Source organism: Myotis davidii, unplaced genomic scaffold (assembly GCF_000327345.1).
Source record: "Myotis davidii unplaced genomic scaffold, ASM32734v1 scaffold1471, whole genome shotgun sequence".
Taxonomy (NCBI): domain Eukaryota; kingdom Metazoa; phylum Chordata; class Mammalia; order Chiroptera; family Vespertilionidae; genus Myotis; species Myotis davidii.
The window spans coordinates 284,890-307,463 of record NW_006284003.1 but is presented as its reverse complement, the minus strand read 5'-3'; the positions used below and the strand labels follow the sequence as shown (position 1 = coordinate 307,463).

Below are 22,574 nucleotides of genomic sequence, written 5' to 3'. Positions count from 1 at the left end.
CAACACTACTAGAATATCTCTGTCAATTTATAATTAGAACTATTTATAATTTATTGTTTATTATTTAAGATGCTTATTTACAACCAATATGAGCTAGCTAATTATTTGATTTCTATTTGATAAACCTATAGGTTAACATTCTTATGATTTCTTAAAATTAAAAATCACCTGTATTGCTTCTTTAATTGATTGCTTTAAGGAAAATCTGATTTGAATTTTCCAAACCCAACTTATACTCATTTTATCGTTTCCTCCTAGATTTTTAACCTCTTAATAAACTTTTACTATGCTGCTAGTCTTCTATCAACATCCATTAAAAGTGTAAATTGGTAGTAATAATTTTTCCAGAGTTTCTATCTTTCATTTGGAGAGAAATTGTATTTTGTAATTTCAAATGTCTAATCCTTCAATTGAGTATTACCACTCTATTCTTATTTGGTATTGGAATTTCTTTAGTCTATGGTAAATTTCCCAGTAATGTTTTTAAACAGCCTAAAAGTAAGCCAAAGATAAATTGTCCCTTCCTTCTGAGAGCTTTCACCAAAATCAAATATAATATAAATTAAATGTATATTATATACAAGGTACTTTTACATGTGTTATCTTATTTAATCTCATAATAATTTACATTTTTCAGAAAAACATTGCAATTTCAGGAAGATTAAACGATGTGTCAAAGGTTATACATATAATAAGAAATGCCAGGCATTGATCCTAGGTATATCTGTTTACGAAGCCAAGATCATTCCACTACGAGGGGTTGGCAAACTCAGTTTAAAGATCCAAATAGTTGCCCTGGCCAGTGTGGGCTCAGTTGGTTGTAGCATTGTGCAGTATATCAAAAGGTCATGGGTTGATTCCAGATTAGGGCACATACCAGGTTGTGAGTTTAATCCTGGTCATGGTGCATACAGGAAGCAATTGATCAATGTTTCTCACTCTCTCCATCCCTACCTACCATCCTCTGTCTTTCTCTCCCTTCTCCCTCCCTTTCTCTCTAAAATCAATAAAATGAACATTTTTTGAAAAAAAAATAGGTAGAAGGTCGAATTTAACCCAAGGCCCATAGTTTGCCAATTCTCCAATATAATACAATGCATTCCCTCCTAGAGAATTTCTATTAGCTTTTCATTAACAGCAATAAATTTTCTCTCTCACTGTTAAAAAAAATTATGACCTTAATCTTACTGGGCAATTTTATTTTAATGCTTTCCTTATTAGGCTCAATTATTTGAAACAGGTTACTCTTGGGAAGCTATGTAGAACCTTTTACAAAGTCTAAATACAGTACCAATCATATCAGAAATTATTCTACAAATAAGATGAAATATTCCTAAAACTATATATAGTACTGGCATACACAAAATACTTAGTGTGAAAATATCAATATTTAAAGTTCCCATGCTGAACTTTTTTCAGTTACTCGTATATAATTTCAGTTGCTCAATTATCTCTATTTAATAAGCATAATCACAGCCCAGAAACAGTAACAAATGTCCTTTTAATTACATAAAATGTGTACAAGAAATATAAATATATATAAATATATAGAAGTTAAAGATCTTCTCTCCCTTATTCCAAAATTTAATTATGTGTACCACCACTGAACTTGTTATTTTTAATATAAGAGATTTAAATAATATAAATGAGAAAAATTTCCTATCAAGATTTTTCTATCTTCCTCTCTCCTCCCCTTTCTTCCTCACATGCACATTTGCACACCTGTGCATTCTCTCTCTCTCTCTCTCTCCCTCCCTCTCTCTCTCTCTCTTCCTCTCTCTTTCTCTCTCTCTCTCTCAGACACACACACACACACACACACACACACACACACACACGATTATTTTAAAAACACAATCAAAGTCTAAGTGACATACAATATGAGGCTCAAAAACCAGCTCTATAAGAAAGCACACAAGATACAGAAAACACAAAATCAGGTTCAATCCCAGCTCTCCAACTAAAACCAGTTGAATAATCACTTCTTAGCTTTGTGCCTTTAACAACTACTAATTAAAAGTCTGTTAGTCTACCTCCTCATCTATGAAAGTGGGCAAAAATTGTACTCACCTCAGGTGGTGGTTATGAGTATTAGAGTGAGAACTAAAATGACAAGCCATAGCATAGTGTTGATATATATAGTCAAGGGCTTAAAACTCCTAGTTGCAGCTAATACCAATACCATCACCTCTGACACTATTTTGGGCAAGGATTATTAACAACTGTTGTATTTCCTCTACAAAGCAAGAAAAGTACTGTCTTTCCTCAAATGATATATACAACAACTTTTTGAAGCATCCTACAAATTCTTATAATTATTACATTATATATTGTTCAAAGTTCGGGGGAAAAGTTTTTTCTCAATAATTTAAAGTTCCTTTGAAAAACTTTAAAATATTAAGGTCTATTTTTATTCCTGAAAAGAAACAAGTGTTTCTCATTATAAACCAAAACATATACTGTATATCAAAATATCTATTATATTGCTTTTTAAAGAAAGTCATTTGACACTAATAATCATAAATGGATCTGGTTAAAAGGTAATGTCTGATTAGGGTCTACTTTTTCAATCCCAATGTATCTTAAAATCCATTAATTTTGGGTTTATTTTTATTGCTTTTGTTTTCAATCTTCTGAACATAAAGGAAACATGTTAATAACTGTATGCTACAGCTGCTCTACCATTAGTGAATATAAACATTTCTTACCAAGTTACGCTTTTTTAATGGAAGAAAGTAATAATAGTGGCAGAAAGAAAACATCAGTGCATAGCAAGTAAGAAGTTCAGTGTAGAAACACAATTGCAGAAAAAGCCAATGATTATCTTCACCAACACAATTGTTAATCCTGAAGAGAAAAAAATAAAAAGAAATTAAACTTTAATAAGATGTTAATTTCAGAATTGGTAAAAATAAACACAAAAGAACTTCCTATATGGGTAACTTCACGGAGACAGACTAACATCACTCAAACCTAAAAGCAAACAGTACATCGGAAAAGATATAACTTCTGTAAAGCACTTTGTACTTTACAAAGGAAGTCCATATATAATATGATCCTTCTTTAACTCAGAACCACCCCGTGAGGCAGGAAGGCAGATGCGAGAACAGGAACAAAGGAGTTCAACTTGCCAGAGCTGTACAGTTAGAGCTTAAGACACTTGCCAAAGCAAGTGCAGTTTCAATGAAGAAAACAAGAACCTTCTCAGTGCTCTTCTATGAAGCATTCTAGCTTCGAGAGCAATTTGAATGATGTGAAGTAAAATAACTTAATCCTGCCACTGACATAACTGCAAAGCATTCACTATTCTTCTTACTTTTAAAAGCTATCCTTGGTTGCTAAAAATAGACATATATCCAAAACTACTTACAGATTCTTAGAGCTACTGTTCTAGGAACACAATAGTGAACCATAACTAGGAAAGACGATTAATGTCATAATCCCAAGAATTTCAAAGCTAATGCAAGCTAAATGTTTTATTGTTTCAAAATTTACTGTACCCAAATTTTCAAAATATTTTACAATTCCAGGAGAAAACCCTAGTTCAGAACTATAAGTTACCCTGTACAAATGTTTTTATTTCAATATATTATACTCGCACTGTTTTGTGGTGTGGTTTTTTAGAAGAATGTTTTTTAGTTTTTGTTGTTGTTGTTTTGGTATATATTTTTATTGATTTTGGAGAGAGGAAGGGAGAAGGAAAGAAAGATAGAAACATCAATGATGAGAATCACTGATCGGCTGCCTCCTGCATACCCCCTACTGGGACTGAGCCTGCAACCCAGGCACGTGCCTTTGACAGGAATTGAACCCGGGACCCTTCAGTCCTCAGGCCAAAGCTCTATCCACTGAGCCAAACCAGCCAGGGCACTGGCACTGTCTTTAAAAAACTATATAATAGGTTCAATTCCTAACTAAAATTGTTGTTTTAAAAGTGTGTTGTTAAAGTATTTTTTAAAATCAGATATAGAACTGAACAGAAAACCTTGCAGAGGCTTCCTTAGACTTAAGAGCTCATTCTTTGTTAATAAGAAAATGTCTTGTGTTTTATTACAAGCAGGGCTATTAAAAAGTGTTTATATACGCACTCTTCAACAGAGACTGCTTGAAAGATGACGTTTCCTTGTCCTATCCTTCCTGTCCCCCTAAATTTGAGAACAACTGCTATGATACTGGCATTTTTCTTAACCAGAGAGCTTTAAGAAGCACTAAGGTTCTTAGTTTATAGGTATAAGAGTTCTCTTGGTAACAATTATACTACATAGAAAAAGTGATCAGATCCAGATCAGAAAAAATCTTATGGTGACTTGAGAATTGACCTCCAAATCTAAAGCTTTAGGCAGTTAGAACAATGCCGTTTCTGAAAATAACAAAAATTCCCTATTCTTCCAATTTATACTGTTAGTTTCCCACACTCTGAGTATCTCAACAACATTCTATTAGGAAATTAAATCATGAAAATCCCCAAATCTATTCAGGCCCCTGGTCTACCCTCCTTTTCTATCTTCCAACTCTTTCTTCTTCCACTCTTCTTCCCAATATTCTGAGAAGTTGACTAAATTGGAAGCAAGAGGCCTAGAAACAGAGAACTCACCACAATCTTTTGAGTTTAGGCTAAACAGCACTTTATTTTGTCACTGAGTTCATCTTTATTCTTTAAAAATAAATAACAAATATCACTAATCTCTATAGTACCAAAGTATTTCCTTATTCACTGTTTATGTTTTTAAGTTTAAACTATATTGCATTCTTTTAAAAGGAAGTATCAATATCCAACTGTATATGAACATTTATTATATTTTCAGTTAATCAGAAACGTTGCTCTAAAAAGTGTATAAAATTGAGTTTTTCAGTGTGATTACCACTTACCAGTTTACCTAGCTTTTATTAATCTAGTATTATTATAATTATAAAGAGATCACTGAATTATAAAAAACACTTGAGGATTAACCTGTATAAATTCTAGGCACATTTTTAAAGACCAACTATGTGTTACAAACTATACTATCTTATTGATGAAATATATATAGTAACAAAGTGCTTTTATCTAAAAGTGCTTTTTATCTACTTAAATAATCAGTTTATAGTAAAACCCAAATTTCCACTAAACCTTGCTAATAACTTGTGCTATGAAAATAAGTTGTCAACAAATAAGGGAAATGCTAAATTGATTAGCATTACTAGACAAAGCTAAACTCTTCCTTCGAGTCAACTTTAGATATAAGCAGTTATAAATTTAACAAGCCTGCTATATAGTTAACTTCGTGTATACGCATGCATGTATGTACAAACATAAACACAGATGTAGAGATATGTTTATAGAGTGCTACACTACACCAGTTTAAATATTTATACAGCTATCCCACCCTAGAAAAACATTTAAATACAATACCTTGTTCACAGATTTTTGTGACAGCTTTGAAATGAGATACAATGCAGAATTCTCACAGCATTTGTTTTAAAAATTCTATTTTTCAAGTAAACATTTTCTTAAAATATTACAAGAGAGCCCCCTATTGACCAAAAATGTTGGCTGTTCAGCAGAATTAGCTGATTTCCACTTACACACATCCAGCATGTATGTAATGTTAATACCTAAAACACATAATACTGAAAAAGGCTTAAAGGGAGAGGAATGAGGGTCAGGGTACCTGAAATGTATTATTCTTTAAACAAATGGAAAGGGAAATATAAACAATGGGCTGTATACGGTTTATTAGAGTTAAAAACAATAAGGGCTACTATTTAAGTACTTTCTAAGTCTCAGACTCTGTACAAAATGTTTTACATACGTGCCTCATTTACTATAACCACCTTAGTCCTTTGTATATTTGGCTGCATGTTAATTCTTAGCTTTCTACAGGAATATTTCCTTGTTAGAAAAGATAGGATCTCTGTGGAAAAAATGATTTTGGGAGTTCACAGAACCGTATCAAAAATGAATGCTTATTAAAAGGTGTTTTTAAACTACATCACCTTCATGTAACTTTTGTTTAAATCTGCTAAGTACTACAATTTAGTTTTGCTATTTTTTTCTAAAAGTGAATTATTTATTGCTTACCATGGACAGTGATGATCCATTCTCCTAACACAGTGGCCGCAGCGGCTGCAGTGGTGGGAACGCTTTGGTCTCATCAAATTACACTTGTTACATAATTCCCAGAACTCCCTTTCTAGAGAAAGAAATTAAAATCTATTTAATGAAGGTAAATGAGTAATGTTGAAATTTAGCAACAATTGTTTAGAGATTTTATAGAAAGTCTTCAATATATATGTCTAAGAAATTTTTCCTCTAGTCTCCAATATTTCAAATAAATGCTGTTACTCTATTTTATGATGTGTGATTTTGTATGTTTCTAACTGTAAATACTATAAAAAAATAAGACACTATTATTAGTCAAACTAAGGGATAGAAAACAATGCATTTGGGTTTGGGACATATTGCTACAAGTAAAATTCAATGATAAAACTCTAACAGAATTTTATTTAAACAAATTTCTAGAAATTTTGTTATCTAAAGGCGCTAAAAAAGGAATAATGGTGAGTTCTGGTTTCATGGATTAATCAAAATCAATCCTGTAATATCGTTAGAGAAACAGAGATTACATTCCCAGCCCTCAAACCATTGTATTTTCTCATATTAACAAGTTCAGTGGGGAAAGTTTATGGGGGGGATTTGGAAAAGATTTTCAGATGGGTTTAGGAGGTTATTAGAATAGTTTCAACCTACTTATCTGTAACTCATGTCTTATTCTACTCCCTTTCCTTCTTCAGGTGTATGCACGTGCAAAGGGGACCTAGTGACCGATATAGTCTGATGTCTGATAACTACCTACAATATTTTGTACCAGCCATCTCCAAATGTAAAATCAAAGCCGATGGGAGAGAAAATCCAACTGCTATTTTATGGTAACTATAAATAAATTAAAAACTCACAAATATATTTTTAAGAAGAAAAATCAAAACCTAAAACTAATCGGAGAGAAAAAGACAAATTCCACAAATGACTGAGATTTTAATATAAGTAAACAGCATCATTTTTTTCATTTGTAAGAGAACATTTATTTGTAAATCATAGAGGTAGAAAGGTAATTCCTAAAAGAAATGGACTTAGGAAACAAGTTGCCTGGAAGGGCCCTGGGAGCTTGGAAGTGAGGAAGCTAATGGTAATGGGCCCGGGACAGGGAGGGGGAAGAGGGAAGAGAAAGGGCAAGGCAAGGGCGTGCTCCCAAGGAAGAGCACACAGGGTCCTCCTCTAAGGGCTTTAAGGGTGTCCAGAGGTTAGAGCACCAGCCACACACCGAAGGGTCATGGGTTCGATTTCTGGTCAAGGGCACGTACCTGGATTGCAGGTTTGATCCCTGGACCCAGTTGGGTGCATGAAGGAGGCAACCAATCAATGTATTTCTCTCACATCAATGTTTCTCTCTCTCTCTTCCCCACCTCTTCTACTCTACCTAAATATCAATAGAAAAAATATCCTCAAGCGAGGATTAACAAAAATAACAATAAAATAAAACAATATAAGAGGGAGGAAAAAGGCAAAACTATGAGTGAATACATGACCCTCAGCATTAACAGCATGGGTTAAATTTCAAGGGACAATATTAGACAAATTTAAAACATATTTTTTAAAACTTAGAAGGAAGATTTTGTTCTCTAACCATATGTCAAAAAGTAGCTCTAGTGATGACAAAAACAGTAAAGTCAAAATTACTAGTTAAGAAACAGCTTGATGATGAAATGTTCTAAGACTGACTGTGGTGACAGTTGCATAACTCTGTGAATATACTAAAAGCCACTAAAGTGTATAATTTAAATGGATAAATTATATTGCATATGAATTATACTCAATAAAGCTATTTTAAAAAGTTAAGAGATTGAATAAAATCATTTCATGAAATTTGAAAGTGACAAAAGTAATATTTCTGTATTTCAGACATGTGTGAATAATCTGAATAATATAAATAGCATTTAATTATTTCACTTGACTATTTTATCTGCATGCTGAAAAGCTTGCAAAATCAAATTCTGGGGCCCAGACAGCCTGGCTCAGTGGTTGAGCACTGACCTTTCAACCAGGAGGTCATGATTTTTTTTCATCCATATTTAAAGCCATAGTAAAAGCTGGTGAAACAAGGATCTGTGCCTCAAATCTTTCTGTAATATTCCGACATGTGACCTATAAAGCATAATCTATGCTTCTGGTCACGCAGGCTACCTACCTCATACAATTACCCTGAGGATTATATGACATGAGATAGATATTAAAATATGATAAATGAACATATCTTTTTTATTGGACAGAAATCTTCTGAACTTAGTGAAGAAAAATAGGCCAAATGTCAATGGGACCAGATATAATGCAGATATCCAAATAGTCAGTAAGATGGTGTCCTCCGTTGCTACAGTCTATAAGCTAAAGGTAACAAAGTGGTTTCATGATTCAATTAGGCCCACAGATATTAATCTGCTTGGTATTCATTTTAAAACAATTTTTTAAAATTTTTAACTAGTTGCCAATTTTTTTTAATCATGTAATTTTTCATAAAAATGTTATTATTAAGTAAAAATACTAATTTCTCAAATAATTATATACCACTCAAAAAATATTTACCCAGTATTTACTAAGTGACAGAGACTGTTCCAGGCACTGAGGATACAGCACTGAACAAATGAAGAAAACGAAACAACAAATCTTCACCCTCAGCGAGGTCATACAGATTGAGGGTGGGAGGAGAGAGAAACCAATACACAAACTGAAAGAGAGAGCCACGGAGGGGGGTATGAGGAGTCAACTGGGATTTGCAATTTTAAATAGAGAACTCTAGAAAGGAAACATCCGAGAAAAAACTTGAAAGCTGTAATAGATGTCATGTATAACTAATGCATACTGAAGGCAATAAATACATTGATAAAAAGAGTAATTCTGGAAAAGTAAACTGATAAATTTGAAGAGTACCATACCTCCATGTGGGATCTTAGGGTTTTCAGGGAGTCTTCCTGGATCAGTTATTGAGGCCCTTACTAAGGCAACCAGACAAAATATGGAAATGCCATAGAATACTAGAAGATAAGGGAAAAGAAAAGGAAAAGGGTAGGAGAAGGGTAAAGGGAAAGGGAAGGGAAAGAAAGAAAATTAGTCACTTACTCTTAGACACATTTTTAACAAGTATATTTAAAGTATAACTGCATATTTTAATTAACAGCATCCAGATAAATAATTTTCAAAAGATGGAAAAATTGAACAATTAATTCACTTGATTCATCAAATAATACTGCCAAGAGGACTATCTTAAGTATACCACTTTTAAATGTTACTTTGCATAATAACTAATAAACTTGTTGTAAATCATATTCTTTATTAGTAGAAATTCCCACTAAGCAATGGCATAAATGAATGGGTTCCCTATTAAGTACATGTACTATATATGGAAAAATTAAAGCAGCATTTTCAAGCCTATCCTACAATTAAACTTTTTCATTAATTCTTAACTGGCTATCTTCAAAATTACTTTGAATTAGTGATGTTCAAATGTTGCAGAGCAGCATCGAACAGACTGTCAAACTACAGCGGGAAGGCTGGGGAGGGTTGAGGGGTGGGGGGGTAAGAGATCAACCAAAGGACTTGTAGCATGCATATGAGCATAACCAATGGAAATACACCTATATTACAGAACATATTAATAAAATTTGTACATACACATAATTATGTATATACATATAATTATATATAATCAACCAAAGGACTTGTATGCATGCATATAAGCATAACCAAAGGACATACAACACTGGTGGGTAGGGGAGGCCAGGGGAATGTCAAGGGAGGGGGGCGGGAGGAGACATATGTAATACTCTTTATAATACTTTAAGCAATAAAACAAAATTTTTTAAAAAAATTGTTCCTTTCAATAGATTTAAGATATTTCATTTGAAATTAAAGAATCTAGAAACTTTTTTAAAATCAAAAACTAGATAAAGTAACAGTAAGAGAAAAAAGATTCATTCATCATAATTCAACCTTTTAAATGAATGAACGAATAGGCATTTTTTGAGGGTTGGAGGGAGGAGAGGGCACTGCACCTGTAATAGGAAATTTAGTTCAAGTGTTAACTCCAGGGCTGATGGCATGGCACTGGTCAATTTTACCATTTATATATCAGAAACCATATTTCTCACAGCTCTTGTGAGGTCAAATGACATATTGTATATGGAAACTGTAAATGCCATGTACATGTGAAATATGTCATTTCAAATTTAATCATAAGCAAGCCATCACCAATGAACTATAGCAGAAAGTAATTATGTAGAAGTTCAAAATGTCATAATGAACATTTGCATCACAAAAATCTTACTTCTCATTAATGTATACCATCTTCATACTTAAACTCTTTATACATTTGCAGTAAGTACATAACAGAAATATTAAAAATACACAAATTGACACAACTGTATCTTTTTTTTAAATAAAATGATCTTTATAGATTTTGTAGAGCTAGATATCTAACCCATTTATCTAACCCTGCAAAACAGTATATAAAGGACATTACTTTTTAAAATTTCCATAATTCAGTAAATAACTTGGTATTAATAGCACTAATATTAAGAGGAAGATTGATATAGCAGCACTATATTCCAAAAACATCCACAATGAAGAAAATCTTTAATTATATAAAGAAATAAAGACCTAGAAACTTACTTATTATTAATATGCCTGGAATATGTCCTTCTTCATAGTGAGGAAAGAGGACAATTTTGGGAATTATAACAATATTGTATAACCAGACAAAGACAATCAAACCCATGCAGCACCAACCATGTGGGTCAACAACAAAGTGAATCCGGAGACCCATTTTGCAGTCCTACAACTGCCTGCCAACCCACAGGAAAGACAATCCTACGGAGAGAGAAAGAAGAAAAAAGTTACTTGCTAGTATATAGAAAAAAGTGTTTGACTAAAACAAAATTACCTTACTGGCAACTATAACATAATACTTGTTGACTTTTCTTTGTATATTTTTGACAAAATAAAATACTTTAGAAAAGAAAAAAGTTTCAGGATATTCAAGTTTCACCATAAGCTTCAAATAATTTAATTTTGATTTTTTTATGAATTGCTATCATAGAATATAAATTGGCACTACCTTCTGAAGTTAAACACAAGTCTGTCCTTAACCCAGAAAATCCATGTGTGAACCCCCCAAAAATGAATAAACATATCCACCAAAAGATAGATAGATAGATATAATATATAATTTTTTAGTAGTTTTAATCATAAGACTAACTGACGGTCATCCAAGTCAAAATAGCAGTAATTTTGTGGTGGGAAGGGTGTTTAACTGGAAAGGAACATAAGGGAACCTTAGAGGGGTTAGAAATGTTCTACCTCTTGACCTGGGTAGGTTTCATGGGTACATACATATGTAAAATTTCACAGAGCTGGACACTTAGGATTTGTGCAATTTAGTTTCATTTTAAACCACAGTATAATGCTTATAAATCATTTTGAAAAATTATAATAAAAACTGAAAAGCAATTAAAAATTACCAAAATAATTAAATTTGTTGAATGAAGACCAATTAATCTTATTACTATCAAGGCTTTTTACAGGTGAGTGTTAATAAAATAATGAGCCTCTTAAAGTTAAGATACTTCTATACCTATGTTAAGAAAAAGAAAATAGCCGAAACCGGTTTGGCTCAGTGGATAGAGCGTCGGCCTGCGGACTGAAGGGTCCCAGGTTCAATTCTGGTCAAGGGCATGTACCTGGGTTGCGGGCACATCCCCAGTGGGGGGGTGTGCAGGAGGCAGCTGATCGATGTTTCTCTCTCATCGATGTTTCTGACTCTCTCTCCCTTGCTATCTCTAAAAAATCAATAAAATATATTTTAAAAAAAGAAAAAGAAAATGGCCCTAACTGGTTTGGCTCAGTGGATAGAGTATCGATCGGCCTGCAGAGTGAAAGGTCCCAGGTTCAATTCTGGTCAAGGGCATGTACCTTGGTTGCGGACACATCCCCAGTAGGAGGTGTGTAGGAGGCAACTGATCGATATTTCTCTCTCATCGAATTTTCTAACTCTCTCTCTCCCTTTCTTTCTGTAAAAAATCAATAAAATATATTTTTTTAAAAAGAAAATGACTTTAAAAATCCATTCTTTAGATGTAACTTACAAGCTTAAACAATACATTATAATATAAAATACAATGACATAATACATTAATACACTATGATGTTTTGCAAACCAGAATCAACTGAGATTTTTAAAAATACTATTCCCAGACCCCAATCCAAATCTATTGAATCATAATTCTTTACAAAGTAAAGCTCAAAAATCAACAAAATGTTAAAAATGTTCCCCAATTGTATATGACACAGCTGAGTGGTATCTATGAACCACTAATTCAGGAGCTTCACTAAGACTTTACTGTTATAGCAACGAGTTAAACTCAGTTCAACAAATATTCATTGAGCCTCCGCTATACAGCAGTTACCTGGTAGACACAGTAATGAATAAGACATGGCCTTTGCTTAAAGCAATTAACAGTCTAATGGGGAAGAGAGTCATAAAATGGTTTTAATATAATATGGTAAGTTCCAGAGATGTGGACAAATTGTTACTAGAGGCACAAAAGACGAGGACTAATTAAATCAGGGCAAGACTTCCTATAGAGGGTGAAACCTGAGTTCAGTACTAAAGATGAGTAAGTTATTCAAGTAAAGAAAAGTGACAATACTGTAAACAGAAGGAAGAGCAAGAGGTATACAAGGGTAAAAGTTGTAGGAGTTATTACAAATTGCCATCGTAAATCACAAATCTTTCAGTGGAAAGAGAGTCAGTGGTGAGAAGGGGCTATATCAAGAAGGACACAGAGATGCCATGTTAAAATATTAAGACTTCATTCCTGGAAGGTGTGACTCAGTTGGTTGAGCAGTGTCTCCTGCACCAAAAGGTCATCGGTTTGATTCCTGATCAGGGCACAAGGCCGGGTTTCGGGGATCCCCAGTAGAGGATGTGCAGGAGGCAGCTGATCTATGTTTCTCTCTCGTATAGATATCTCTGTCTATCTGTCTCTTTCTCTCCCACCCTCCCCTTCCTCTCTCTCTAAAGTCAATAAAAACACATTTACAAAAAAAAAGAATATTAAAACGTCATTCTTAGGCATTGGAAAGCTATTGAAGCAGGGATTTAACCTAATGAGATTTATACTTTAAAATAAATTATTGACACTCTGGTGAGGAAGATGAAAGATCAGTTGGAGAATAAATCAATTGAAGAAATAGTTAGAATTAAACCAGTAATTTTACTAATTGACTGGATATTAGGGATCACAGGGGGAAAAGTCAAGGATGACTCCCAGATTTCAGTTTATATCCCAGACTACTTAATCCTTAGAATAATTTATCATCAGTTACAACTTTTAGAGGCCTTGACAATGTTCTTTAAAGCTACCAGAACAAAGAGCCAAACCGGTTTCGGCAAGGCTTACTTAATTTTAAAAGAATACCCCTATGCTATCATTCCTATAGGAACTCAAAAGCACCACCACTCAACTGATGAAATCAGATATGGTCTAAATTAGTTCTTATATATGAAATCTAAAACATGAATAGCGCCTAGGTCTTTAAAAAAGTAGAAGTTGAACTTCAATATCTTTTAATTAGAAAATTAAAATACCTATCAGTATCATTTAAGCAAGAAAAGTCAGAGAGGATAAAACATGCTACTTAACTTACTAGGTATCATTTTAAAAACTAAAGATGCTCAAATAAAAATGATAAGCTATCTACCAAAGCTAAAAAGAGAAACACTAAAAAAAGTTTACATTTACAGTCTTGCCAACCATCGTGTGCTAAAGAAACGACAGAAGGCTCCGTCTCTCAACATACTCAATATTATTAACTTCATGTAACTTCTCTAAATGTTTCAGTTCCATTCAGGATTAAACAACAAATTATGAATTACAATAATTATACAGAGTAATTTAATAACTTATTTCCAGATTTATTAATATTAGAAACAGAAGAGCAAACAAGCCAGCAAAACGAGTGGCAAAATTATATAATACTCATTCATTTTTTAACTTTATTTTTATTCTCCTCTACCAGAGAACAAATTTTTTCAGTAGAAAAGAGAGATTCCTCACAACAGAAAATATTAGATAGTGAAAAGTATAGTTACAACGTATCTATTTTTCTGGATGTAAACGTATAGGTAACAAACTCTAAAAGAACAAGCATGCTCAAGGAAAAGTGAGCAAAAGATTAAAAAAAATAAAACAGTAAACAAATCATATGTTGAATATTTTTTAAATACCTGGTTAGTGAAAATTAGTGCCACATAACCCTTACAGCTGGACTGTAGAGAAGAAAACAGTAGTCTCCCAAGAGCTCCAAATCAGATTACAACCGGAAACACTTAACTGGTAGAGTTGCAGGATCGCTCCACTCAGTTAATGACAACTAGGCGTGGCTTATGACTGAACAGAAACTATTACACATCCTGAGCAACAACCAACTGAACGCAATGCTGCTACTCCGGTGCCATTTGTAAAATACTTTCATTAGCCAAAGATCCCAACATATTAATTTGTATATTAAATGATGAGCTTATAACTAAACTTTGATGTAACTAGTGGACATACTGGTACTTCAACATTTTTAAAGATTGCTATCTGGTAACTAAATATACTTGAGTGCTGTGTCTACATAATTAATGATGTAAATTACTACAGCACAAACTTTTTTTAGAGAAACTATAATTCAACTCTAATAAACTGGACTGCATAAATATTTACAATGTTCAAACTATTCCGGTAGGAAACCACCTTTCCTTTATTGCCTTTTCAGATTTTAGAAAATGATAAAAATTTGCCAACATAATTTACAAGAGATATGGTCAAACATATCTGTCTAAACTTACAGGTTTAGCCAACTCTCCACCTCAGCCAGTGAGTGGTCTTATTACTGTTCCATGAATATGGAGAATGTATTCCATCTCCCATTTCTCCTATCTGAAATGTTCTGACCATTTTGCTTACTCTAAATTCACCTCATACTTCAAGGTCAATTTGAAACTCACTCTCCATATAAAAATTTTCCTGGTACCTCAGTTCACAGTGACTTCTCTTTCTCTTCTATTCCAAATAAAAAGCAAAACTAGTAGATGAAAATAGCAAGTGGTTTTATAATCTTGGAATGAGGTAGGCCTTCACAAACAAGACCCATAATCCAAGTTTGACCACATAAAGGAAAAAGTTCTGAAGCCAAAGACACACCAAAAATGAAGTTAAAAGACAAAGCATCCCTGGAAAATGATAACATATGACTAATAAGAAGCATAAAAAATAAACACTTACCGAGGCAATTCACAGAAGAAAAAATGCAATGGCTAATCACCAGTGATTAGGAAAATGTGAAATAACTAGGCACATTTTTCATCTTTGGTATTGACATATTTTAGAAAGACAGATGACATCCAATGTTGACAGGACAGAGAGAAAAGGGCACACTGGTAGCATGTAAACTGATACAATCATTTGGAGGGCAGTCTGGCAGTAAATGTCAAACTCTTTAACCCAGCAGTTTTATTTCCAGTAATACCTAAAAAATACTCATTAGAGTTACCGGTCTGTTCTATACAGCACTTTTTTAATCACAATAGTATGGCACAAGCTAAATGTCCATGTAGATAGAGGGAGAGGAATGAGTAAATAAATTATAACATCCATAGTGTAAACTATTTCCAAGTCACTACAGATTTAAAAGGGGGAAAATGAGGTAGCTCTAGACCATATGGCTGCTCACATATAATGCTGAGTTACACAGGCAAAGTCTATGGGGCGGGGGTGTCTTAGTGGTTTCCTGGAGAGAGAGGAGAGAAAAGATAGACTAGGAAAGGGCATAAGGGAACTTCTGGGGCGCTGATACAGATCTCTATCTTGATATAACTTTTTGATACACAGGTCATGAACTGTCAAAACACAGCAAATACACACTTAGGAGTGTTGCATTTCATGGCATATACATTTACCTTTTAAAAACCCTGTAAAACAGCACTGAACTCTAGTTAATAATATGTATGCTGAAGGACTGGGGAGAGAGGGAAGGAAGGGAGGAAGTGTACTGATAGCTGCAATTTACTTTGAACAGGATCCAAAAAAATCAAAGTAGATTGCTAGATGGACAGAGGGATGGGTGAGAATGTGATGAAATTTAGTAAAATATTAGTTGTGAATGTAGGTGATGGGTATTCAGATGTTACACTATAATTCTTTCAACTCTCCTGTTAAAGTTTTTTTATAATTAAATGTTGAAGGAGAAAGCAAGTTATAGAAAATTGTGTACATGATTCTGTTAGAAGCAAAGTATGAGTAAATTCTGTCTATGGATCAGAAAAAAGTGTGAAAGAGAGCACACCTCCAAACTGTTAACAGTGGTTATCACTGGGCTGAGGAAGGACTGAGCAATGAGAAGGAAGGCTTTCACATTTTATGTATGTATTTTTGTGTTCTCCTAAGTTTATTAGTAAACATATGTACTTCTGAATTCTTTTCCACCAACTGAAAAATAAAGATAGCCTACGGGCTTGCAGACACTACAGCCTTACAAACAAAATGTTTAAATTAGGCTTCTCTTTATCACTATGTATTGCCCTTATCTTGAATGCTTTTATAATTAATATTTAAAAAAATGCAATGAAGAAGCATCAACTGTAAAGCCATATAAGATTTATAATCCTGAAAGATGCTTCTGAAACTTGTGTTACTTACAGATTATTTTTCTCTATGGAAAAGCCTAGACATTTTCTTATCCTCTAAGAAAATGTTTAGTTAAAATTTAATGTGAATAATTTTAAAGAAATATAAGGAAACTACTATTTTTTGCAAATGAGCAATTATTAAAATGTATCTAAATATAAGAATTAAGGATACAATGCCACATAATTCAGAAACATATTCCCATGTAAAATTAAATGCAGACTTACCACTTGCAAATTCACTGTGATGTGTTGTAATTTTTCTGGTACTTGCATTTAGAGGTTTTATCTTGATTCATTCTTTCTTTATTATATGCCAACAAATGGATCTCTCTTCAATAATAGTTCTCCATAATAATCTATTAATGATTTAACAAATAATTATCTCTCACAAAGATAAAAATTGTAAGCAGCTAAATAACCTGAGAAAATGTCAATTACAAAATTTTAAATTAAGAAATAAGATGATTCAAGTCCACCTGATCCTGTGCTTTCAGATCCCACGCCATCCCCCCAAAATGTACCTTTGATTACCATTGTACATGAAAGTTCTTTCTTTTGAAACCACTTAGTTCCCATAAAATCAAATCAGCATTATGTGTACAGCATTTGGGCTTCATCAAGCTTCCTGACCACAAATCACAAAATGATAATCGATTCTGAGATCACTGATGAGACAAAATGCAATGTAATGTCTACATTAATGTGAGGCTAGAACTATCTAATCACAATTGATAAGCATAAAATTAAGAGTTTAAAATAGAAGCAAGTTTTAGTTTAAAATGTTGTAAGGAAAAACGTTTTCCTCCTGTAATAAAACCATTAAGAGAAGCACTCATAAAAGTTAGTTTCTACAATTCAAGCTTAAATACTAATATTGTAAAGAGTTCTAGATAACACATACTGATTCAAGATTTCATTAATTTAATCTACTGACTATATCCTGTGCTTTGGCACTGGATATAAATATAAGAGAGAGGCCCTATCCTCAGTGGAGAAAGACAGTGAACAGGCAAGACCAATACCAGGTAAGATAAGATAAGACAGAGGGGCAGGGGGAAAGAGCATCTCATATAGGAAGGATGTTGTTTCGTGGCACTTTCTTCACTTAAGTGAACATTTACACGTGTACCAGGTTATAATACAAAATGTATTTCTCATGGTAAATTGCCATCAGGAAAAGGTTTCTGGAGAGACTGAAATCTGTGAATTAGCTAAATGAAGAATGGAGGCTCGTCTGAACTAGGGAACAAGTAAGCAAAGGTATAAAGGTAGGCAGAGAAAATCCAATTAAGCTGAAATGACAAGAGTCATTGCATATGGAAGAATGGGATAAAACATATCTATCCTTTTGACCACAATCAACTCCAAAAAATACATTTCATAATGTTACTAGTGCTCACAATTATATGATATATAAGTATATATTTGAAATACATATGAAATATATATCTGAAAAAGTTTAATGACATGATTACCCTTACTCTATGTGATGCACTATGATATTATTTCATGACTTACAAGCAGAGAACGATCCAAAAGCGAAAGACACTGCTAAACAATGCCAATGAGTTTGGATTGCACCCTGAACACACTGGAAACCACTGAAAGATTTTTAGAAGAATGCCATGATGAACTTGCATTTTGGAAAGAAGAGCAACACTTTGAAGTATGGACTTAAGTGGGTGGATAAGGCTCCAAGACTGACTAAATGAAATAAGACAGGCTTACCGGTTACCCACATAAAAAATGAGGGCACCAGGTAAACACCCCAAAAGTTGTAACTTATAAGAGAAGTGGGGAGGGGAGGGAAGAGGAAGGAAAAGTTAAGACAGCAGGCATGTTGGAAAAGGGCAATGAAGAACTTAATGAGGAAAACTTACAGGAGTTAGTGAACAATTGGAAGCAAAGAGCACATGCCAGGATGGTTCCCCAGTTTTTGGCTGAGGGATTAAGTGAATGGTGGTACCATTCTCTGAGACAGGAAATTAAGGACAAGTTGTGAATTTGTGAAGCATACTGCTTATCATAGCAATGAGAAACTATTACGTACTGAGAATATAAAAAATACATCAAAATCATTATCATTACATTTCCATTCCCCGTAGATACTTTTTAAAAAAGAACTATTTTCTCCCAGGGCCAATTTTTCTATGGTCCATGATTGCTAGATTGTCAAAGGTCATGTATTTCTACTCTAACTTTCTTGGCTGTACCTTTGTTTCTTAGAGACAAAATATGGAAGGAGAAAGTAAAGGAGCTGCTGCTCTAATGGAAAATGGATGAGTTCATCTTCTAGAAACAAATCTCAAGCAGAATTAAATGTGGTACATCAAAATGTCCTGAAACATGGCCAAGGTCAACAATGCTGCGAAGACTATGACTCCATGGTGGCTTCCCGATGTTTCAGCACAGCAGTTTCTGTCAGTAACATTAGGAAATAGCACAGGTCCACCATCCATGAGTCAAACCCCAGTCATTCACTGGCTTAAAGTCAAGAAAAAAATCCTACCTTATACTTGTAGTTGTTAGAGCTACACTGCAGCTAATATATCCAAAATGAGATGAACACTTCATCTAGTTCAACAACATCACCACCATTGTGGGATCAAATCTCCTCTCTGTGATATAAAAGCAATGTTAGTCTTAAAAATTAAAGAAATTTGGGGATAACAAAGAATATTCCAAACTCTCATAACTATACAATGTAATTAAATTTGTAACATTGCTAGGTCTAAAAGAATATAATCAACAAGTTATAGGGCATACCAGAAAGAAAAAAATTTACCCACAGGGACAAAAGAAAAAAATAGATATATATATATATAATAAAAACCTATAATTGCAGCTTAAAATAAAATTTAAAAACACAGGTACAACTATATAACTCTAAGCATAAATTTATTCAGCTGTTTAACTTCTGATTTTATCTACTCTGAAAATTGGTCAAGTTAAATAATTCTACTTAAAGGATCAAGTATAGCTATCCTTAATAATTAGCCAATGAGGTATTCATTTTTTTAAAAAAATCACATTGGTATTCAATTTATTTCAGTGGAACAGGAAATTAATTTTGTATAAATATTAAAGAGAGCCACATTCCAATTATGACGCAGCCTTTTATTAGCTCTCCAAGCTTCAGTTTCTTTTCAGAATTCAGTTAACCTTCTGTAAAATGTTGATAAAAATATTAACTCACGGGGTAATTGTCGTGATTCAATGAGAAACTGCAAATGATAAGCACCTCCAAAAATGAGGAAGGGAAACTTAAAGATGAGTTCTACTTCTAGTCTTACAAACTCCAGAATGAAAAATGATTCTGGTTCCCCATCATTAAAGTGGTGGTACCACTTAACCATACGGCAGCTACCTACTTCCTCTAACACTGAAGTCTGAGAACTACTGGTCAGGATGAAAATCCTCAGATGGTACAGCCTTTCGGCTGGTATCACACCATAAGCATGTAGGGAGGCTGCATTCCAACATGTTGGCATGAGGTCTCTTCAAGCAGAAAACCAAAAACAGAGATGCCATCTAAAACAGAGAGACTGAACTGAAGCCTGTGAACTAAATCTCTCTCAGTGAAAGCAGAAGGACAGGTGAGTTATAGAATGAAGCCTACCAGAAAATCAGGAGCCATTTTCGAAGATAATGAAGAATGCATAATTAACGAATTCTGACTCAATTGCTGAGTTCTCCAGGAAGACTTTGTGAAAATGTGAGCAGTGCTACTTCATGTCTACGAAGATGGGCTTTTAAAACTAGGGCTAACTCAATTTACCAATGATTCTTAACCAAAAAATTACTACTGTGATGATAAGAAAGACTGGTGTTTTTCCACTCTTGTGTTTCAACCAAATTTTTCACTGATTCAAAAGCAGTTTGAACATTTTCAACTTAAGAGTTATTAATGTACTGATTACTCTACTAAATGATAAAATGCCATTTATATTTAGTGCCTTTGAAAAGTTGAATCTGAGGCCTAAGAGTTTACTAAATAAAAAGTCTGCATTCTTTAGTATAAAAGTAAAACTGAGCTTAGGGAACAACTTTCTGGTAATAAAAATAGCTTTTCCTCTGCCTTGCCCGTTATGCCTGATTAATACTGACACCATCACCATGTGGCCTTCTAAGCTGAAAGAGATGTTATTGACTCACACTCAATTACAATGCCGGAATAAAAGCTCCATGGAGACATTACTGGACTTTTCAATTCACTTCTTCACTAATACATGGCATTATTTTATCTATACTCTTTTGAAAGTTCTGAATCAGGCCCCATCGATTAAAGAAATCAGGAAGTGGGCAAATAAGTAACACTTTTATGATTCACTGATTACTGCTTCTTTTAGAACCTACCCGTTAGGCTAATGGTTCTGTGCATGCATTTCAAAATGCTCAAATTTCTTTCATTAAATTAAACAATCCTGAGGTAGGCAATGTAACACAGTTATCACCATTTTATTCAAAGTATGGTCTATTTCATTTACTCTAACTACAGCTTCTAAAGTATGTTAAGCTTAACAGAAATCAACAACCGTTTGTAGGAGCCTCATATAATCCTGTTGCTCTATATCCAAAACTAGGAATTCTGAAAGAGCACTACACCAAACACTATTCCAAAAGTATGGAATTACACATTTTTACTTATATTTGGTATAATTTTATCAATATTTCGTCAATGAAATGTTTTAAATGTACCTTTAACATGTCAAAGGGTCTCAAATTACTTACAAACATACATATGCCAAGTAAGGATGAAGAAGCGAATAAGCCTTACAGAATTTAGCCTGACTTCTTGGTTGCAGAGAAGAGAAAACAACATGGGTCAGTGACCTACCCATGACAGCTTTGGGACTAAAATCTAGTTTCCCTTCCACAAACCAAATCTCACGTGGTTCTCTCTTTCTGGCTGATTCCTCACATCATCTCATCTTCAAACATCTTTTTGCCCTTAAGACATAACTAAGGCAAAATAAAGCAACTCTCTGGGTTTTATCTTTAAAATAAACAAAATCTGTAAAGTTGGAAGAATTTAACAAGATATTACATCAAACGCATTTTATTCCTGGGATGACACATACTACATGATTATTATTATTATTATTAATAATACTATTATTACCATCACAAGGAAGGTAGTGAATTTTTTTTTAAGCACACAGATTAGCATACGAAGCTGAGGACCCATTTGACACGTTTTTCATTTACCCTTAATGAGCCTGAGTCCTCTTTACTTCAGACTAACTTTGCACTATGATTTATGACCCGCCCACAATGACCTTGATTCCACCCCCCGCCACACCCGCCCCCTTCCTGGACTTTTATGGGCGACTATATTGCAATATTTTCAAGTAATAACCGGTCAGGTTCTCTCAGCCCTAGAGATACAGACATCCGCCCCTGAGTCACAGGGGGTCATAAACCGTGACCCAAATATAGCTTGAGAAAGACCACAACTTTAAATGGACTCTCCGGTTAAAACCCAGACCTATTAAAGTGAATGGTAACAAGTGCAAGCTGCCGCCATCCATCAGCCATTTCCTCCCAACCTCTCCAGGATCCCGGGGAGGGAGGCGGGTCAACGAAGGAGTGAACTCCTCCCGCTCCCGCCGATCCCTGCAGCCTGGCACCCGCGACCTGGAAATGAATGGGAGGCTATGGCAGCCCACACCTGAGACCGGCGATCCCGGGGACACAGGGCGAAACAAGTAGTTCATCGGCGAGAAACTCGGGGCAGAGACTCGACAAATTAAATTATAACAATAATAATAATAAATACCTACCCAACCCCCCTGGACTAGAGCAGGAACCCAC

The 22,574-nt window shown here is 34.1% G+C and overlaps 1 protein-coding gene across 2 annotated transcripts in view; it reads right to left on the bottom strand.

The window, feature by feature from the left end:
* ZDHHC21 (zinc finger, DHHC-type containing 21) overlaps positions 1-22,572 on the bottom strand; it is a 47,805-nt gene extending 25,233 nt beyond the window's left edge. Inside the window, exons 1-6 of one of the 2 annotated variants that reach the window (XM_006754226.2) lie at positions 22,544-22,572; positions 16,986-17,116; positions 10,700-10,897; positions 8,968-9,066; positions 6,062-6,173; positions 2,709-2,847 (exon numbers count right to left, since the gene is read on the bottom strand). In XM_006754226.2, coding sequence (XP_006754289.1) covers positions 2,709-2,847; positions 6,062-6,173; positions 8,968-9,066; positions 10,700-10,853 — 504 coding nt within the window. In that variant the 5' untranslated portion in view covers positions 10,854-10,897; positions 16,986-17,116; positions 22,544-22,572. The remainder of the gene's footprint in view (positions 1-2,708; positions 2,848-6,061; positions 6,174-8,967; positions 9,067-10,699; positions 10,898-16,985; positions 17,117-22,543) is intronic. The other variant, XM_006754227.2, reaches the window with a different exon arrangement.
* Between the last annotated feature and the right edge of the window lie 2 nt (positions 22,573-22,574).